Genomic DNA, 22361 nt, shown 5'->3' on the forward strand with positions numbered 1-22361 from the left:
GTCTAGTCAATTCCTCCTCTTAATTTCCTTGAGATTCCATGCAACTCCCTCCATTTTGCTGGCTCTGTTTCAATCAAGACTCTGTTGTCTCTTTCATGGATCATTACAATTGCTTCCTTGACGGGTCCCTCTGCTTCTACTTACCCTACCTACCCCCCACAGTCTTTTAAAAAACACAATTTAGATCTTATTATTCCCCTGCCTAATACTCTTCAGTGAGTGGCCACTGAAGTTAAAATCTAAACTCTAAGATGACCTATAATAAAATCGGGTTTCTGCTTCCCTCTTCAACCTGTTACCACTTTACCTCTTGGTTTCTATATTCCAACCTCATTGGCCTTCTTTGACTTCTGAATGTGCCAAATTCTTTCTGGCTTCAGGGTCATTACATATGCTGTCCCTTCTGCTCAAATGTATTTTTTTAAAAATAATAAGCTTTTAAAATTATAATACATGTAGAAAAGTATATAAATCTTAAACATACAGCTTGATATATGATTATAGGATAAACATACCCTTATTACCACAACTGGGTTGAGAAATAGAACATTATTACTGGCATACCAGAGAGCTCTCCAAAGAATAATCCCCTCATGCTCCTTCCCAATTATCTTTATTATGATCTGCAAAGATAATCACTATTCAGACCTCTTATATCATAGAATAGTTTTAAGTGTTTTTCAACTTAACATAAATGAAATCATTCTCTGTGTATTCTTTGGTATCTAGCTTCTTTCACTCAATGAAATCATCCATGTTGATACCTGGGAAATCATCCATATTGTAGCAAGTGGCAGTAATTTACTCATTTTTGTTGCAGTGTAGTCCATTTTATGAATATTAAAATATTTAGCTGTTGACATTTGCTTTATTTCCAATTTTGCTATTATAAATGACACAAGTATGAACATCCTTGTACATGTTTTTTGGTACATATATGTACACATTTCTGTTGGATATATTCTTAGGAATGGAACTGCTGGATCACAGTATATATGTCACCTGAAACGTTTTTATCTCCACTTTATTTGGCTAGCCTTCCTGTCTCACTATAAAGGTCACTTCCTCAGTGAGGTTTATTCTAATAATTGTCCTCCTCGAACAAACAATTTTAAATTAGGTTCTCCCATTGTAATCTGTTGGAACTCCATTATAGTACTGACTATAATTTATAATTTTGCATTTTTATGGTTATATAATACCTGTCTTCCTAATCTGATTCCTAAGAAGGTGTCACGGTACTGACTGTTTTTATTCCTAGAACCTTACCAGGGGCCTGGTGCATGGTAGGCATTCAGTAAATACTTCTTGCATGAATGAATGAAAGTTTTTTGTTTTTTTTTCCCCTTAAATGTCACCAAGATTAGAATGTGCAATTTAAATAGGACATTAATTTAGATAGTTTAATGTCTTTCAGCTGGAATTTTAATTACTTTTATAAGAGGAACCTTTCCTTTTAAAATAATTTTTCTCTTTATATATGAATGGAAAGAAGCTTAACTGCCAGCTAGTTATGTGATCTTGGATGAATGATCTAACCCCTACTCTTTTTCTTCTGAAAATGAGAAGCTTGGATTGCATGATCTCTAGGATCTTCACACAAGAGGTTCTCCGGTTCTGTACCAAAGTGCTGTCTGCATGTAAATAAGCTCACCACAAACTGCAGTGCATGCAACCACAGGCAAATTGTGGTTCTAGAGAGATCATTGTAACATGCAGTCTTATTTTTACATTGTTATTGACCTTCTTTAGCTTGGTCTTCTGTGTCAGCTGGGGAAGAACAGTGTATTCTCAGACTGGAAAGTTTGAGCCCCAGCAGAATGCTGACATTGGATAGTAGGCCCTTCATTTGCATGGCTTTATTATTTAGCTTAAATTATTATAATTCATCAGAAGTTGGAGAAATTTACATTTAAATTTCATCCTCCAAATACTTTTAAAGTTAAATGAAAGTGGCATTTAAGTTACCTATTGCTCTTGGATAAGAAGTTAATTTTGTTTCTTTCCCGTTCAGATGTGGAGTTATCAATGCAGGTGTGATTATCATGTGACAACTATTTTATGTTTAACAAGCCTCTCTTTTAGAGCCACAACTCATGAAAATCAAGAAATAGGTATATGATTATGTCTTCATCTGAATTTTTATAGTTTAATCCTAATACTTTATTATTTGCCTTAAATTCTAATTTGAGAAATGAGGTGGTAATACAACAATGCTGAATAATGCCAGTTATGTCACATGACATAGTATTATAGAAGTAAGTCACTGCTGGGCACAGTGGCTCACACCTGTAATCTCAGCACTTTAGGAGGCTGAGGCGGGCAGATTACAAGGTCAAGAGATCGAGACCATCCTGGCCAACATGGTAGAACCCCATCTCTACTAAAAATATAAAAATTAGCTGGGCCTGGTGGCGCGTGCCTATAGTCCCAGCTACTCAGGAGGCTGAGGCAGAAGAATGGCTTGAACCCAGGAGATAGAGGTTGCAGTGAGCCAAGATCATACCACCGCACTCTAGCCTGGCAACAGAGCGAGACTCCATCTCAAAAAAAAAAAAAAAAAAAAAAATTAAGTCACTCCAGAAAAAAAAAGGTGGAGGATGTCAAATAATATTATAGAGCACAACTGATATGTTAAATTTTGATAGAGAACAATTGATACATTTATATTCTGAGTGTTTTCTGTAGTCTATAAATAGACCACCTCTACAGTTTCTATTTTTGTTACCTTCCAGTAGCTTAAAGAGGAATAGTTGTAGGTTGGGCCTCCCTTCAGTCATGCATGAATTTGTTCGGGTAAAAGAAGTTTGAAAACATGCACAGACTAAAATAAGGAAGGAGTTGAGTTATCTGAATTAAGTTGTAGGATATTACTACCTCATGGCTTTATATAGTTTTAAATATTTCCTAACTTACTCTGTGATAATGAGCAAAAGGCAACTTACTATTTTCCAAGGATAGTTTCCGTTTCAACAGGTAGAATATTAAAACTAAATTATTTAGGATGAATGTAAGGAAAACATTGATATTGATGGCAGGGTATAACAATATTTACCCTTCCTAATGCCTCCATTCTGGAATTACTAAATCTTCTCCTTTCTTAATTTAATATACATTTACTATTTGATGAGTGTTTGAGAGCCTTGGGAAGTGTGGGCTATGGGACCATTCTAAAGATTGTAGGACTTACTACTCCCTTTGAAGTTTATGAAAGTCCAAATCGATCAGGTACAATGGCTCACACTTATAATCCCAGCACTTTGGGAGGTTGACGTGGGAGAATCGCTTGAGCCCAGGGGTTTCAGGTTACAGTGAGGTATGATCATGCCACTGCACTCAGGCTTGGGTGAGAGTGAGAGATCGTGTTTGGGGGGAAAAAGAAAAAGTTCAAATGCCTATTGAACTTTTGGCTAATGCACTCCTGGTCTAGGGTAATTAGAGAAAAGTACTTCTCTGATCCCTTAGAATTCTAGTAGCTTCTGGCTCTCTCAAGATAATTGGCCAGAGTTATCTTCTCTCCTTTCTGAATGTATCCAGTATTTTAAAGAACATAATGAGAATAGTTTTTTTAACTTTTTTTTGGGCGAAATAGTGTAACTGTTATATATGTCACCTTGCCTCCATAATCATCAACTCATGGATACTTTTGTTTTTCTATATTTTTACCTACTATCTCTCCCTCCTTACTTATTTATTTATTTATTTATTTATTTATTTATGTTTTTATGTTTTTATTTATTTATTTTGAGAAGGCATCTTGTTCTGTCACCCAGGCTGGAGTACAATGATGCAATCTCATCTCACTGCAACCTCAACCTCCCAGGTTCAAGCTTTCATGCCTTAGCCTTCCGAGTAGCTGGGATTACAGGTGTCTGCAACCATGCCTGACTAATTTTTGTATTTTTTTTAGTAGAGATGGGTTTTCACCATGTTAGCCAGGCTAGTCTTGAACTCCTGACCTCAAGTGATCCTCCCATCTCGGCCTCCCAAAGTGCTGGGATTACAGGCATGAACCACCACGCCCCACCTGATTTCCATTTCTTTTACATGAAAACATGGCAGCGAGAATTCTGTCAATACTCTTTAAGCATAATGTAAGTACATGAGTTTAATAGGCAGTGTTTTTGGCAGGACACCATGGCTCACATCTATAATCCCAGCACTTTGGGAGCCCAAGGTGGGAGGATCACAGGAGGTCAGGAGTTCAAGACCGACCTGGCCAACATGGTGAAACCCCATCTCTACTAAAAATACAAAAATTATTTGGGCGTGTTGGTGGGCACCTGTAATCCCAGCTACTCGAGAGGCTGAGGCAGGAGAATTGCTTGAACCCAGGAGGCGAAGGTTACAGTGAGCCAGGATCTCGTCACTGCAGTCTAGCCTAGGTGACAAGAGCGAGACTCCGTCTCAAAAAAAAAAAAAAAGCAGGGTTTTTTTCATTCTTTCTTTTTTTTTTTTTGAGACGGAGTCTCACTCTGTCGCCCAGGGTGGAATGCAGTGGCGTGATCTTGGCTCACTACAACCTCTGCCTCCTGGCTTCAAGCAGTTCTCCTGCCGTAGCCTCCTGACTAGCTGGGACTGCAGGTGTGCACCACCACACCCTGCTAATTTTTGTATTTTTAGTAGAGACATGGTTCCACCATGCTGGTCTCTATAAACTCCTGACTTCAGTGAGCCACTCGCCTTGGGTCTCCCAAAGTGCTGGGATTATAGGCGTGAGCCACTGTGCCCAACCGGCAGTGTTTTTTCTTAAAGTCAGTAAAAATTTTACAGTCTAAAAGTGAGTTGGATCCATGGGTGAATTGAAATATATTTCTAATACTTAAGTAAGATTGGTTTTTATGTGGCTTTTTAATTGTTCTGTCATTAATAGGCCGTTGAAAAATGAATCTTCTTGTTAAAATTTTCTTATTGTCTTTATGTGGCAAGTTTTGGTTATACCTAACCTGTTACATTTCATTCCACCTTTATTTTTTATGGAGAAACTACTCTTTTTTAAATTTAAATTTATTTTTATTTTTTATTTTTTAGAGTGGGGTCTTGCTATCTTGCCCAGGCTGGTGTTGAACTCCTGGGTTCAAGCAATCCATTTGCTTGGCCTCTTAAAGTGTTAGGATTACAGGCGTGAGCCACCACGCCCAGCAAAACGATTCTTTTTGGGCCCACAAAAAAGTTTTTCTTTTCTAATAAACAGTTGGTATCAAATGGAAAAAAAAAAAGTACCTAAGAAAAGGTATGAACGAAAAATGGTGTTGAGTATGACATGGGAAAAATAAAGTCTTTTCCTTTAAAATGAGCTATAGCGGGAGTTAGGTACTATTTATTCCTAAGGTGTTATAGCAGAAACTTTAGAAGTTGGAATTTGCCTTAGCTGATGTGTTCAGCATGTGAACTAATGAGGTGCAGGCCGCCTTACCTTAGCTGAACTGCTGTCGATCTTGATGGGCTCAGAATCACTCCGAAAGCAATTCTCTTCTGGGACATTCCTACCTACTTATGGTTAGATATCAGTAACTTACAAAGAAAGGTTTGTTTTGCCTAGCATCTCGTTTGTTTAATAACCACCATGAATGGGAGGGGAAAAAAAATACCTCTTCACAAAAGGGAGTTTATTCCGTTCATTGAAAGTGCAGTGAATACCTTGCAAGACTGCACTAGCAGGAAAGTGACCTGAACTTCCCTAACACTGTATCTCCTGAACTTTCAGTTCCGCTCATTCTTTCAGTTTGTTTCCTCTGAGCTCCCCCACACACCCTGCCACTTCATAAACTTCAGTATTTTAAACCCTGGTTAGCAATCATTTAACAATGCCTGTATTTCCCACCCCCACCTTACTACTCCCTGCCACAGACATACACATTTCAAAGTTTCCAGACATAACTGAGGAGTTGTTGAATGTGAATCTCAGTAATGAGGGCATTCAGATACTTTCAATGATAAAGTAAAATGTTTTATCTCTTTTTTGAGATGGAGTCTCACTGTGTCACCCAGGCTGGAGTGCAGTGGCGCATCTTGGCTCACTGCAACCTCTGCCCCCTGGGTTCAAGCAATTCTCCTGCCTCAGCCTCCTGAGATAGCTGGGATTACAGACGTGCATCACCACATCCATCTAATTTTTGTATTTTTAGTAGAGACGGGGTTTCACCATGTTGGCCAGGCTGGTCTCAAACTCCCGACCTCAGGTGATCCATTTTATGTATTATTTTTAAGTTAGCAAAACATTTTCTTTAATGCACAACCTCTCCATTTGTTTTTGTCTATTAGATGAATATTTAATCAGCAGCTGCAGTGTTCATTCAAAGTCTCTGTGTTAGGTAGGTATGGTGTTGAGATGTAAGGAAATGAGGCTAGGTGCAGTGGCTCATGCCTGTAATCCCAGTACTTTGGGAGGCCAAGGCAGGAGGATCACTTGAAGCCAGAAGTTTCAGACCAGCCTGGGCAACATAGCAAGACCCTGTGTCTACAAAAAATAAAAATTAACCTGGTATGGTGGCACATGCCTATAGTCCTATTACTACTCAGTATAGTCCTGTAGTATTAGTGCCTGTAGTCCTAGCTACTCAGGAAGGAGGCTGAGGCAGGAGGATCACGTGAGCCCAGGAGCTTGAGGTTACAGTGAGTCGTGATTGCGCCACTGTACTCCAGCCTGGGTGACAGAGTGAGATCCTGTCTCAAAAAAAAAGGAAAAAGAAGTAAGACCTAGTTTCTGTTGTTACTAGTTTAGATGTAACTATAGTATAAATTGGGAGAAAGATTTACCTCCAACTAGAGTGATCAGGGAAAATCTTTGGGAAGTGGTGTTTTAGTTTGGAACTGAAGGATAGGTAATATTTGGAAATACAAGGATGATTAAGGTTGGTCCTGATGAAACAACAGTATGAACAAAGGGAGAGAGGGAAGAGAATGTGGAACATGTGGGCAACAAAATTACTCATTTTGGCTGAAGCATGGGATGCAAAGGAGGTTATTAAGGGAAAAAGAATGATGGTGATGATTGTAAAATATTTCCAAGTGCTGTATTTTATCTAAAGATTATACATATTATTTTATGTAATGTTGTATAGGCTTTCTTATTTTAAATAATCTCTTTATAGTAGAAGATTCTAAAATTTTCTAGAATTAAATTATCAGAGAAGTGGGGCAGTAATTTAATTAGGTTCATCCCCCTTCCACCATGTATTTTTGTGAATTTTATGGAGTCTCATAAAATAAGGAAATCTTTTTTCCCCATTAAAAAAATCTACGGGGAGGGAATAACAAGGTATTTTGAAGAGTTTACCTTATTAACGTCAGAGATAAAAGCTTCTTTATCTGGGAATAAGTATATGTATTTTTTAAAATTATTTTTGCTGGTTACATTGAAAAAATTTTAATTTTGAAGCAATTTAAAACATACAGAAAGGTTGAAGTATGGTATAAATAACCTTTTTCCTCTGGACTTCTTTTTTTTTTTTTTCTTGCCCCAGAACTGAGTGGATTCTCTGGACTTTTTAAGAATAGGTTGCTGACATGATGCCCCATCACCCCCAAATACTTTGCTATGTATTTCCTAGAAAGACATTCTCTTGTAAAACTATTGTGTCTGGAATTGGTGGGTTCTTGATCTCACTGACTTCAAGAATGAAGCTGCAGACCCTCGCGTTGAGTGGTAACGGTTCTAAAGATGGTGTGTCCGGAGTTTGTTCCTTCAGACGTTCAGATGTGTCTGGAGCTTCTTCCTTCTGGTGGGTTCGTGGTCTCGCTGTCAGGAGTGAAGCTGCAGACCTTCGTGGTGAGTGTTACAGCTCTTAAAGGCAGTGCATCTGGAGTTGTTCGTTCTTCCCAGTGGGTTCGTGGTCTCTCTGGCTTCAGGACTGAAGCTGCAGACCTTCGTGGTGAGTGTTACAGCTCATAAAGGCAGCCTGTACCCAAAGAGTGAGCAGCAGAAAGATTTATCACAAAGAGTGAAAGAACAAAGCTTCCACAGCGTGGAAGGAAACCCGAGTGGGTTGCCACAGCTGGCTCAGGCAGCCTGCTTTTATTCCCTTATCTGGCCCCACCTACATCCTACTGATTGGTCCATTTTACAGAGAGCTGACTGGTCTATTTTACAGAGAGCTGATTGGTCCATTTTGACAGAGTGCTGATTGGTGCGTTTACAATCCTTGAGCTAGACACAGAGTCACAGAGTGCTAGTTAGCTACAGAGTTAGCTAGATACAGAGTACCAGTTGGTGTGTATACAAACCTTGAGCTAGACACAGAGTGCTGATTGGTGTATTTACAAACCCTGAGCTAGACACAGAGTGCTGATTGGTGTGTTTACAATCCTTGAGCGAGACACAGAGTCACAGAGTGCTAGTCCTCCAAGACTCCACTAGGTTAGCTAGATACAGAGTGCTGATTGGTGCAGGTAGGATCCTCCCGCTAGATATAAAAGTTCTCCAAGTCCCCATCCAATTCAGGATCCCAGCTGGCTTCACCCAGTGGATCTTGCACCAGGGCTGCAGGCGGAGCTGCCCGCCAGTCCCCAGCGGTGCCTGCATGCCTCAGCCCTTGGGCTTTGGATGGGACTGGGTGCCACGGAGCAGGTGGCGGCGACCGTCCAGTAGCCCACCGCAGGGGGAGGAGCTCAGACATGGCCCCGAGCCCTACCTCCCCTGGCAGGCAGCTAAACCCGGCGAGAATTTGAGTGCAGAGTCGGCGGGCCAGCAGTGGGGGACCCAGCTCAACCTCCGCAGCTGCTGGCCCAGGTGTAAGCCTCTCACTGCCCTGGGCCGGCGGTGCCGGCTGGCTGCTCCATGTGCAGGGCCCACCCAGCCCGTGCCCTGGCCGGCGTCCGCCAAAACTCACACTGGCTGGCCAGCGCAGCCCCTGTTCCCACCGCACCTCTCCCTCCACACCTCCCTGCAAGCAGAGGGAGGAGGCTCCCGCCTCAGCCAGCCCAGAGAGGGGCTCCCACAGTGCCATGGCGGACTGAAGGGCTGGCTCCGCAGGCGCCGCCAGAGTGGACCCCAAGGCCGGAGGCCGAGGAGGCGCTGAGAGTGAGGGCTGCTAGCACATTGTCACCTCTCACTATCATAAAATTAACCGTGATGCATTACTGCTGTCTAATCCTTATCCTGTCTTCAATTTTTACCAATTGCCCGAACAATGTCTTTTATAGCAAAAGGATCCAGTTCAGATGTATACGTTTTATTTTGTTGTCAGTCTCTGTAGTCTCCTTAAATAGAAAAATTTCTCAATCTTTGATGTTTGTGGCCTTAAAAATGTTGAAAGTGAAAGCCAGTTACTTTGTAGACTGTCCTTCACTTTGGGTCTGATGGCTTCTCATGCATAGATTCAGGTTACTCACCTCTGGCAGGAGTACTGCAGCAGTGGTGCTCTTTTCACTGTATCTTGACAGGTGGCTCACGGTTTTGACTTGTCCTTTTACTGTTCGTGTTCACTTTGGTTTATTGTTGTTGTTGTTGAGACAGGGATTCACTCTGTCGGCCAGGCTGGAGTGCAGTGGCATGATCTCAGCTCACTGCAACCTTGACTTCCCAGGCTCAATCAACCCTCCCGCTGCAGTCTCCCGAGTAGCTGGGACCCCAGGTGCATGCCACCACACCTGGATAATTTTAATATATTTTTTTGTAGAGACAGGGTCTTGCCGTGTTGCCCAGGCTGGTCTCGAACACCTGGGCTCAAGCGGTCCCTCTGCCTCAGCTTCCCGAACTGCTGGGATTACAGGCGTGAGCCACTGTGCCAGGCCCCTCCCTGTTGGTGTTCACTTTGATTACTTGATAAAGGTGATGGTTTGCTAGGCATTTCGAGAAGACTTTTTATAATTGTTTTGCCCATTCCTCATGAGACTTTGAATTCATAGGCTTATAATCCATTACTCTTATTATTTGTTTTGATGCTTAAATTTTCCTGGATTTCACCAGTAGAAACCCCTTCAAGCTGCCTTCTACATGTTTGTGACATATCTCCATTATCCTTTAAACACTTGCTTACTTTTTGGCACAATACTATGTTTCAGGCTCATTTTGTCCCTGCCTTTGCCCTGGAATCAACCATTTCTCTAAGGAATCCTAGTAGTTCCTTTTAGTGGAGAATGGTATGTAGAAGCCAAAGTATGCTAGGTGTGTGCATTGCTGTCAGAGTATTATAGATCCTGGGTCTGCTCAATGGCTAGTGCTAAGGAGTATATGTAACTATGTATACGACATATATACTTATATTTATGTTTCTATGTCTTTTTATCTGTCTTCAGTCTATCTAGAAAACACTGGTAACTCCAATTCCTTTTTTTTTTTTTTTTTTTTTTTGAGATGGAGTCTCGCTCTGTTACCAGGCTGGAGTGCAGTGGCACAATCTCAGTTCACTGCAACCTCCCTCTCTTGGGTTCAAGGGATTCTCCTGCCTCAGCCTCCTGAGTAGCTGGGACTACAGGTGCCTGCCACCACACTCGGCTAATTTTTTGTTTTTTTAAGTAGAGACGGGGTTTCACCATGTTGGCCAGGATGGTTTCAATCTCTTGACCTGGTGATCCGCCTGCCTCGGCCTCCCAAAGTGCTGGGATTACAGACGTGAGCCACTGCGCCCGGCCTGGTAACTCCAATTCTAATCAACACTGTCCATTCTACTTTCTCTCTTTGCATTTGTGAGTACCTTCTCTGACAGTGAGAAACCTGGCTGTCATTATTCTTGATCATTCCCCGTAGATAACCACTCTCCTATTGCCAATGTAGCCTTCTCCACCGCATAGGTACCCTCCTTACCCCACTGGAACTTCAAAACCCTGCCTTCCCCATCCCTCTCAAGCTCTTACTTACCATGCCAGGGTGCCCCTAACACACCTGGGTGGACAGTCCTCACCCTAGTCAGACTTCAGGAACTCATGCCAGGCTGCCCCTCCCACGAGTGGACGCCCTTTTACCCCCGCCTCTAGCTTCAGCTTCATGCACAGGCCATCCTTTTCCTAGTGGCCAGTACTGGGCCTCCCTCCACTCTACTCAAAACCTTTGAAGCATGTATCATAAAATAGGGAAACATCTACTGTCCTTCAGATACAAATATATTTAGGAAGAAGATACTGTTTTCTCTTATGAAATTGGAAGTGTCTGGAATTAAAAGTACATTTGGCTGTAAGAGTATGCACTTTAAGGTGTGTGTGTGGGTATGTGTGTCTCCTGTTTCCTGAGTCTCCGAATAGAATACAAACATGTACATAACTAAACTGCAAGGTATTTGTTTGCATGTTCGAGTTAGATGATAGTCTAACAGATGGGCCTTCATTGGTCCTGAGAGACATATGTTCATGTATTTGGAGTGTAATTAATGGGAAGATAATTATTATGCATTATTAGAAGACAGAACATTTTGTTACATGGTAATTTAAGTTATAGAATGACTTTTCTGTTTTCTAAAGGAAGGTGGGGACTTAATGTTAAGAATATATTTTTTGCTAGGCATGGTGGTTCATGCCTGTAATCCCAGCACTTTTGAGAGGCTCAGACAGGAGGATTGCTTGAGCCGGGGAGTTCCCAACCAGCCTGGGCAACATAGAGAAACTATATCTCTACAAAATTAAGAAAAAAAAAATTAGCTGGACATGGTGGCACATGCCTGTAATCCCAGCTCCTTGGGAGGCTAAGGTGGGAGGATTACTTGAGCCCTGGAGGTCAAGGCTGCAGTGAACTGTGATTGTGCTACTGCACTCCAGCCTCTGTCTCAAAAAAAAAAAACAGACAAAAAACTATATTTTCTTCTTAACTCTTCTGCCTCCTGGTATTTGAACCCAAATGATGATTGCTGCTGAAATGGATATATCTAGTACTTTCTATATAACTATATTAGTGATTGTATTTTAAATGTATATGGCATATGACTTGTAAAATTCTAGAATAATATTTATCCTGGAAGTCATGCCTTCTGTCCTGAGAGGTATAACAAGTCTCTATAATGTTAACAGTACATGTGGTACTCTTAAAGAGGCAGTATTTAGGAGAAGGCAATTCTATTTTGCTTTATAAAATGTAATTAAAGTTTATATTGTAATGTTTTATATTTGGGTTGTTTGTCATGGAATGTTAGGATTAACTGTTGTGCAAACATAAGATATAATAATAATAATAGGAACTCAAGGAATGCAGAATGAAATATAAACCCCCATCACTTTAGTGGGTTGGTGAAATCTCCACTCCCTAATTTCATACTGGGTGGTTTGATAATGGCCCACACTTAATAATGAACGTATTAGAGAATTGTGAAAATGTCAGCTAATTGAGTGATTGAGTCATTTAGTCTTAGCCTGTGCTGCAACTAGCAGAGCAAAACTCATCAGAAGGCAGAAACCAGATCATTAGGAAGAAGGCTTAAGCCTACATGGTCTGAAAAGAGGTGAAGCAGGCAGGGAAACTGAAATGTTCTGTAGGACTCTGGAGAAGAGCTTCCAGGCAAAGCAAAAGATCTCTAATGAGAAGTACAAAGGAGTATTAGGCAAAGCAGTAGGCTAAGAAGAGCCCTTTTGTTGGCAATAAAGATGCACTGGAAATGAACCAGTCATAAGGATCTCCTTACATGATTTTCTAACGTGGAACACGTCAGTATTGCCAAACATCATATTTTGTAGATAAAGGAAAGGGGATAAGTGTAGGAGATAAGAAGTAAATAATGTGTGGACCAGTCAGCCGGGAAGTGAGTTGAGTGTGGGGCAGATAATGGAGAAGGGAAAGCAGCAAAGATGGAAAGAAACCTGGAAGGAAAGGAAGGTATCTTTCTCAAGGATCAACTGTAGACTGTGGGATGTATTATTTGTATTTGTCCTTTGAAATACTGGTTGTTAATATTTCTTTGGTTCTTTGTCAATTTTTTAATATATATTTGCTAAGTGCTAGGAAGATTTTTCCTTGAAAGTTTCAGGATTTGATTTTTGTTGTTGTTTTTTCTTCTCAATAGAATAATCATAATAGCCTGTCTTAGGAAAATTATTCTGTGGTTTATATTCATTAGCAAGATAACATTAACTTTATAGCAGAAGAAATAAGGCAAAGACCAGACTTTTGTCCTTTCAGAATCAGATTTCCCCATTCTTGCACTACATTTGTGTAGTTAAGTGTTGCCATTAGCTTTTATCATTTAAATGTTTTGTCAGTTTTCTAAGTGTCAAGCACTATTCTGTCAAGAATAAAAGGATAAGAAGACAGAGTTCAGATCAGTGGAGAGGATGGATTGATTAATAGATGGTCTTGGAATAATTTGTTGACTCTTTGGGAAGAATACTTATGTTACTAGTTTGAGAAAATACTTTATGCAGTACATTTAAGAATATCAGATTTAGAAACTTTTGATTGAAACTCTGGATTTATACTTAGCTAAATAGAATCCAATGTTTCAGGTCATTTTTCTTAAACTAAAACTTTTTTTTGTAGCATCTGCAGAAAAAGAGGCAATCAAGGGTACATACTCCAAAGTACTGGATGCATATGGACTCTTAGGTGTTTTGCGGTTAAATCTTGGTAAGTTTATCATTCAGTAGAATTCATTCATTTTTTCATTTCTATTTTGTAATTCTAAGGATTTGAGAGGGACTAGCTATGAATTATTGTAGACTCCTTATTTAAGCTACACATGTGCTAACATCTTTTAAACATTAATGTAGCTAATGTTGTGATAATGTTTGTTGCCCAAAAAGGCATGCTACATGCTCAAACTCATGTAAGTCTAAGTTCGGAGACAGTCTCTGGTTTGACCACTTGAAGAGATAAGTGTCAGTTGTCAAAAGAGAAAATCAGAACATTTTCCTTTTCGTTGCTTCAGTGCATTTAGGAAAAAGTGTCTTCATTAGAACTACACTGATTTTTCTTGGTTTGTAGTGGAAAAGACATCTGTTTTGAATTCAGAAAGTCTCTGCTTGAGCCTTTTTTTTTTTTGCCACTTAATGTCACCATGAGCTGCAGAGTAACCTTTGCAGTTACTAGTTTATCTATAATTGTGTGGCTCAAAGTGGTGCTTCAAGATTGGTACTGGTCCATAAATTATTTTGTTATTGATCCGTGATAAGATAAGGAGCTTGCACTATGATGTAAATCAACATGTGGCTTCTTTCATTGATAAAGTCTTACTAGAAAAAAAAGTCAGCTAAACTAAAGGATGAACTTAGTAATATAGTTGATTTCCATTCTGGTGTAAGCGTCCTTTCTCACTGTGAGCTGGTAACAGTTCATAGACCATACTTTGAGTAGCACCGTTCTATAAAATGGAGATTTGTCGTTTGTTATGGATCGATCACATATAAAGCACTGTGCTTAGGTGCTTTGCTGATTAGTCCTGGGTAAGTCTCACAGTGTAATGAGGTATTTGCTTTAATCTCTTTTTATAAGAGATGGTATTTCAGGTTGGTTATGCTACGTACTGAAATTGGTCCAGGTAATACGTAATGGAGCCACGATTCAGGGCCACTTCTACCTGTGTCAGAGCCCATGCTCACATTATACCATTGTTCAATTTCAACTTTATGTTAATTTCATAGACTTTTTGTCACAATTACATGAAAACAATCTCTATGAAAGTTTTTGTAAACCAGATTGCTTTATAAATTATTACCAGAGACTTTTGCCCATATGTCATCAATATCATCAGCTCAAAATAGTATACCATTTTTTCAACTTTACTATTTACAAAGAACTTGTAAAAATGAGTGTGAATTAATTATCTTATCTGAATTTTCTGACAGTCATTAAGTAAAAGTAGAGAAGGTAACACATACTTTTTTATTTGATAAAGTTTTTTTCTTGTTTGTTTCATTTTTTTTGAGACGTACTTTTTACTCTTGTTGCCCAGGCTGGAGTGCAATGGTGCGATCTCGGCTCACCGCAACCTCTGCCTTCCAGGTTCAAGTGATTCTCCTGCCTCAGCCTCCTGAGTAGCTGGGATTACAGGCATGCGTCACCACGCCCAGCTAATTTTTGTATTTTTAATAGAGATGGAGTTTCTCCATGTTGGTCAGGGTGGTCTTGAACTCCCGACCTCAGGCGATCCGCCCGCCTCGGCCTCCCAAAGTGCTGGGATTATAGGCATGAGCCACTGTGCCCGGCCAATTATTTGATAAAGTTTTTATAGCCTCATAGTAAGTTCGGGAACAGTTTTGTGTGAGATTATCCTGTTAATGTTTAAATGCTTTATTATACTTAATATATTTAAACAAGGATTTTTTTTCAACCAAAATGTCTAGTGAATTTCAACACATCCATGATAAGTTTAAAATAATCACAATGTCAGATTTTAAAAATAGAGGTGCAAGAAGAAATGGAATAGCTTGAAAATGTTGGGATTTTTCATCCAGTAAAATCTTTGGGTTTTGCAGGTGATACTATGTTACATTATCTGGTCCTAGTCACTGGATGTATGTCTGTTGGAAAAATTCAAGAATCTGAAGTTTTCCGAGTTACTTCCACTGAGTTTATATCACTGCGAATTGATTCTTCAGATGAGGATCGCATTTCAGAAGTGCGGAAAGTTTTGAATTCAGGAAACTTTTATTTTGCATGGTCTGCATCTGGCATCAGTTTAGATTTGAGTCTTAATGCGCATCGTAGCATGCAAGAACAGACAACAGATAATAGATTTTTCTGGTGAGTTCATTTTTTCCCTTTTGGTGATTTGGGACATAACATGTTCAGCAGTTGTTCAGTCGTCAAAACCTCCTCACCGTGGCAGCAAGCAAGGAGGAAGGACCCTGAAGACCCTCGATGCCCTTTTTCAGCAGCAAGTAGCTACAGAGAATGACCTCTGCCCCATCTCCCAAAAGATTTCTGGGTCCCCCTGCCTTGAGGGAGAAATGTAAGAGTAGACAGTCAGATATGAGCAGGCATGAGGGGGAGGTATCCATGTTGGAAAGAACGCCCCGAAATACCTCTTAGGATGCCCAGTACTCACTCCATGGTTGAACTGTCAGAATGTTGTTAACTAGATCCTGATATGGAAGGAAAAAGGCAAAGGGGAATTCCTGAGAGCCGAGCAGGCACAATGAGTACAAAATTGATGGCTATACCTTCCTGGGTTGGTGGTAATAAGCAGTGCCACCATTAGATAGGATTCATATTGATCACTCATTCCTGTGCATGTGCATTAAGCACAGTAAGGGAGGATCCCCCAAACTTTGGTGAGAACTGGGTAAAGAAAGAACTGGGATAATAGAAGATCACAATGTAGAATGTCTTGGGGGTGTTTCAAGCAGGGTCAGCCCACTCCTCTCTTGGAGTGTACTTGTATTTCCCCCAATAAAACTTGTGCTTGCTTTACAAAAAAAAAAAAAAAAAAAAAAAATGTTCAGCAGTTGTTATGTCTAGAGATAACAAGGGACAGACATTGCTAATTGAGTGTATCCCTCTTTCTTTCTCTGGAGTCCTCAGCTGAGCATGGCAGGCAGCCACTGTTGGTTTATTGAAGTTGGCATGTGACATAAAACCCCTGTGCTCCACCTGATCTAGACTGAACTTTCATTTTAAAAATACATTTAAAATAGTTGTGTAAATTTAGAAATGAATTTAATTGTAACAAAACTGTGTTACTCACATTTCCTATTCTTGGTTTTGAAATCCTGTCTCTGGCAGCATTCCCTTTCTAAGCCAGCATTCCCTTATTCTAAATTTTAAGGTTATAAGTAGGTGGTCTTGATTCAAGAGCAACAGACTGTGAAGTAGTAGTATACTGGGACAAAGTCTAGTACTATAATAAGGTAGGACTTATGTAGGTAAGTGCGATGTATTTCATAATTATGCATATCTGTGCTGTGTTCTAAGTAGGCACAAATGATGAGCAGAACACATGGGACTATAATTAGCATTGTTCTATTGCAGCAGACCAGATTTCTAGTATAGTAGTTCTGTTGTTTACAGCCAGCATTGATGTTGACTTTTTCCCTTGATATCTTGTGCAAATTATGTTTTATTATATTGACATATGGTTTAAGGCCAAAGTTCAGGACTCTTTGCTCTTGGCCTCCCTTAACAGTTCAGATTCAAGGTGTTTCCTCTTGTGTATTTTTTCTCTCTCACACTTTCACTGTCACTTACGTAGTCCTTGAGTAGCACATTTGGGTGTCACCCATTTGCCCTAGCTGTCAGAAGACTCAAAGTCAACAACAACCTTAGGATAAGAAACTAACTTTAGAGCAACAGCTTAATCACGTTGTAGTTCACATGGAAGTATTTTGACCCAGTGGTGGCATCAGGGAGAAGAGTGGACAGAATAAAAACAGAGTTTATAGCATTATGTGTTAGAGACTTGGGTTTAGCAAAGGAGGAGACCATGAGGGAGGGGAAAGGAGAGAGAGGTTGCAAGGACTAACAGGGCAGATGAATGGACATGAGTTCCTGCCTGCCCAAAGAAGCTAGCAATGATGGGATGTACTTTTGTGTAGCATTCAGAAATAGGCTTCCAAGAGTTAAAACCATGTCAACACTACACTTTTTCTAGCAGAGGATGTTGAAGTCCTTTGGAAAGGTAAATGTGTTTCAGCTGTCCTTACATTTTTTTTCCCTCCTCATTTTACCCAAAGTTTCTTAGATTGAGAGATAAAAGCTTTCATACAACAATTAGAAGTCCAAGCAGATGCAGATATATTGCCTAGGTTTAATCAATAGGAATGATTGGTTGGTTGGTCGGTTGATTTATTGTTTTGAGAGTGTCACTCTGTTGCCCAGGCTGGAGTGCAGTGGCGCGATCTTGGCTCACTGCAACCTTCACCTCCTGGGTTCAAACAGTTCTCCTGCCTCAGTCTCCCAGGTAGCTGGGACCACAGGCGTGAACCACCATGCTGGCTAATATTTTTGTGTTTTTAATAGGGATGGGGTTTCTCCACATTGGCCAAGCTGGTCTGCAACTCCTGACCTGAAGTGATCCCCCCACCTTAGCCTCCCGAAGTGCTGGGATTATAGGCGTGCGCCACCGTGCCTGGCCTCATCTTTTTTTTTTTTTTAATTCACTTAAGAGTAGAGGTGGGGGCAAAGTCAGATAAAAGAAAGCCTGAGGTTTGTCCAGTAGGAGACAGGTTGAACAAAGGGACGGCTAAAGCACCAAAGGTGAATTTTGCTCATTTTACAATTTTGCTAAGGATTGGCATTCTTGAGCTTCAGTTTATATAGAAAAACAGAAACTTTTGGAATTCATTGTGCATACCCTTGCACTTAATAGCAATATTTTCCAGGATACAACCATGTAATTTTTGTAGCCAAAGAGTGGCAGATACTTATCACAAAACCCAGATAACTTTACTCCATTGGAAATTCTAAGCTGCTGCCAGTCAAAAGTCATGTATAAATTTAAATGCTAAAACAGTGACACACTGACAGCAAAGAAAAATGAAAACTGACAGCAGAGAGAGGAACTCTGCCTGCACAAAATGCATAGGATTTAAGGTCTATTTAAATGGGGACAAGTAAGTTTCTTGTAACTTTGCTGTGGCGTAGATCTCAGCTGTGGTGTTTGGACATACTGGGTCACAACCAATTTGAACTTTGCCGCAGATCAATGTGGGCAGTAGTAAAGTATGGAAGTTTAAGTCAATGTATTTTTAAAATAAGTAACGGTTATCAGATTTAACATTATCCCTGTAGTAACCTCATCACTCATTTATATTCGCTTGTGCTTTCCTGGATGGATAAGAGGGGTTGGGTCATAGCTGGTTTTCCAGAACTTCAGGTGACCACCCTTTTTATCTCTATTGCAGCCTGTAATCTGAGGGGCTGGTAGGGAGTTGAGGGCTATTGCTGTGAGTCTTCAAGAGAATGCTATTACATCTTTTATACCTTATTTAAGACAGGGAGAGAGAGAGAGTACGGAGCACTTAAGTAGAAGAATTCCACTTAAAACCTAGAGAACCAAGCTTGAACAATACAGAAAACTCACTTTCAAATTGATAGAGTTTTTCCACTTAATATATTTTCCTTAGTGGTATGTTGTTAGAAGTTTCTTTATATGTTCTGTGGAGGTCTAAGGTTCCAGGAGAGACCCCTGAGGGGTAATCAGGGTGAGATGGCCAACCCAGCAAGGCTCAGTCCCAATCCCCACTTTAGCCATAGCAGTTTTTATCTGTATCATAATCATTGGGCTTCTGCATGTTTGTTTGAATAAATTTTTTTTCTCTGAAAAAAGTTTGGAAACCAGGCCACATCTGTTACCTAGAATGCTACAAGTATTTGGAGCGATGGTAAACCCTATGCCTGCACTTTCTAATGTGGTAGCCACTAGCCACATCTTGCTATTTAAATTTAAATTAATTAAAATAGAGCTTTATAAAAGTCAAGCCTTAAAAGTAGAGTTTCGTGGACAGGCACTGTGGCTCACGCCTGTAATCCCAGCACTTTGGGAGGCTGAGGCAGATGGATCACAAGTTCAGGAGTTCAAGACCATCCTGGCTAACACTAACACGGTGAAACCCTGTCTCTACCAAAAATACAAAAAATTAGCCGGGCGTGGTGGCGGGGGCCTGTAGTCCCAGCTACTCAGAAGACAGAGGCAGGAAAATGGCATAAAACCGGGAAGCAGAGCTTGCAGTGAGCCAAGATTGCGCCACTGCACTCCAGCCTGGGTGACAGAGTAAGACTCCGTCTCAAAAAAAAAAAAAGAAAAAGAAAAAAAAAAATTAGCCAGGCATGGTAGTGCACGCCTGTAATCCCAGCTACGTGGGAGGCTGAAGCAGAAGAATCACTTGAACCTGGGAGGCGGAGGTTGCAGTGAGACGAGATCGCGCCACTGCACTCCAGCCCGGGCGACAGAGCGAGACTCTGTCTCAAAAATAAAAAAAATTTTAAAAAAGTAGAGCTTCATAAATTGAGGTGGGGACATGCATATGTAATCCTTTTTGGAACAAGTTAGGTTATAAATACATTATATATAAAGACGTAACAGAAATGGGCCATAGATATTAAAAACACAAAAATACTCCTTTTCTGTGGACCGTAGATCACATGTTGAAGGATCTCATTTTATGGCCCTGTCTTCTGATCCCTAGCATAGTAAATGTAAATGAATTGATTTGTTGTTTGTGCCTTTAAATTTAATAATATTAAATTAATTTTCCAGGAGATTATTTTTAAAGTCATACTTTGTTATTTAGTATTCCATAAGCTAATCATTTATTTCTTTTCCTGTTAGGAATCAGTCTTTGCATTTGCATCTCAAACACTATGGTGTGAATTGTGATGACTGGTTATTACGTCTTATGTGTGGAGGAGTAGAAATCAGAACAATTTATGCTGCTCATAAACAGGCAAAGGCTTGCCTCATTTCAAGATTAAGCTGTGAACGAGCTGGGACCAGGTTTAATGTCCGGGGAACAAATGATGATGGTCATGTTGCCAATTTTGTAGAAACAGAACAGGTATATATAGTGTTTTATATTACTTAATTAATGTATTATAGGAGAGGTACAGAAAATACTAGAATAATAGATTTTTATTTGATTCAGAACTCATTTTAACATCTATAATGTTGTTTTATGATTGTTCTTGGTTACTTATGGGCCTTAAAAAAAGGCTTCCCTAAAACAAACTTATTTTGGTCTGGCTCTTCATCTGGGTAACAAGATGTCACTAATCAGCATGACATAGTCAATGCTCTGTGTTTTGGTATTGAATTTTAAAATCCTCAGTTGTAGAGCTGGACAGCTTGTTTTTTTGTGAAGTTAAATTAAAGCCAGCTCTTAATGGCAAATATATGTACCATCTAAAAATTAGAAATTATGATTTTTTGGCTATGAAACTATATGATTATAAATTTAGGCCATGAACCCAGCCCAACAGAGATCTTCAAATTATGTTATAAAGAGCTAAACAAAATGAAATATAAAGACATGTATGTAAAATATTAAGATTTAAAAGGTATTTATTTTTAAACATTGTGAATCTTATGCTTATATTTTTACCAATTTTTTTGGTTAATATTGCTAACAGAAAAAAAAAGTCAAGCCTGTATAGTGGCCTGTTTTGGACAATTGTACATGAGAGTTAGGTTATAAAATATAATTAGTATGTGCCTGGCGCGGTGGCTCACGTCTGTAATCCTAGCACTTCGAGAGGCCAAGGCAGGCAGATCATGAGGTCAGCAGATTGAGACCGTCCTGGCGAACATGGTGAAACCCCGTCTCTACTAAAAATAAAAAAAATCAGCCGGGTGTGATGGCGGGCACCTGTAGTCCCAGCTACTCGGGAGGGAGAGACAGGAGAATTGCTTGAACCCGGGAGGTGGAGGTTGCAGTGAGCCGAGATCACGCCACTGCACTCCAGCTTGGGCGACAGAGCGAGACTCGGTCTCAAAAAAAAAAAAAAAAAAAAAAAAAAATTAACTAGTATGCAATAGATTTTAGTCAATTTGTTTTTCTAATGTAAGTGTAACAACCTTTCTGTGGAAATAGTTTACATATTATTTTTTTTTTCTGTAGGTTGTATACTTAGATGACTCAGTTTCTTCCTTCATACAAATCCGAGGATCTGTTCCATTGTTCTGGGAGCAACCAGGGTTGCAAGTATGTGTTTGACATTCAGTTATTTTTATTTTTTGAAAAATTTTCGTATTTTTTAAACTTTCTGGATAGTTTATTAATTAATTCATTGATAGTTCCATTATTCCATCTAATAATGTTAACTGGATTTACAAATAAGGATCTGAGTACAGAGTTTCTGGAATTATCTTAGATATTTTTTCTTTTAATGTTCTTTCAAATAGCCATTGAAATTCAGCTGCTGTATTTAGTGTTAAAAATTTTGAGGTCTTTATAGTGTATTGATTTTCAATGTGATTCCATATTTATTATCTTCTTATCTTAGTATATAATGATTTAATCTCTTTAGACAGAAGAATGTAGTAGATAAAACAAAGCCTTGGGAACCAGACTTCTTAATTGAGATCCTTACTGTACCACTACTAGCTGTGTGATCTTGGGCAAATAATTTAACCCTTCCGTGTCTCAGTTTCCTTATCTGTATAATGGGAATATTAATAGTACCTACTTTATAGGGTTGTTGTAAGGATTAAATAAAAAGCACTTAGAATAGCACCTGGCCACCAGTCAGCACCATGTAAGGGTTAACTATTGTTGACATTTTATTTTTATTCAAAATTTATTAGTCCTTAAAGTATGTCATATTTACTTTAGGATCTAAGTATGTATAGTCTAGTAAGTTTGGTGCTTCAGCCTATAGTATTGAGAAAAGGGAAAGAAAAAAAATTCTTGCTTCTTTTATTTGACTGCTGGATCTCTTATGTTGTAGACTGTTTATTGCAGAGAAATATTACAGACCACTTGAACCTTTTTAGTAGCATTTTATTTAAGACAGTCTAAGAGTTAACAAGGATTAACCCTTGTACTGCTATGCAAAAATTCTTGAATTC

General features: G+C 39.6%; 1 protein-coding gene across 23 annotated transcripts in view; it reads left to right on the top strand.

The window, feature by feature from the left end:
• SYNJ1 (synaptojanin 1) overlaps positions 1–22361 on the top strand; it is a 101754-nt gene that overhangs the window by 14149 nt on the left and 65244 nt on the right. For 13 of the 23 annotated variants that reach the window (XM_007964788.3, XM_007964898.3, XM_007964918.3 and 10 more), the window contains exons 3-6: positions 13400–13486; positions 15334–15601; positions 20127–20352; positions 21412–21495. In XM_007964788.3, the coding sequence (XP_007962979.3) occupies positions 13400–13486; positions 15334–15601; positions 20127–20352; positions 21412–21495 (665 nt within the window). Of the gene's footprint in view, positions 1–7466; positions 7772–13399; positions 13487–15333; positions 15602–20126; positions 20353–21411; positions 21496–22361 lie in introns of all 23 variants that reach the window. The other 10 variants (XM_037990607.2, XM_037990611.2, XM_037990613.2 and 7 more) reach the window with 1 other exon arrangement.

This window comes from Chlorocebus sabaeus, chromosome 2 (assembly GCF_047675955.1).
Source record: "Chlorocebus sabaeus isolate Y175 chromosome 2, mChlSab1.0.hap1, whole genome shotgun sequence".
In the NCBI taxonomy this organism is placed as follows: domain Eukaryota; kingdom Metazoa; phylum Chordata; class Mammalia; order Primates; family Cercopithecidae; genus Chlorocebus; species Chlorocebus sabaeus.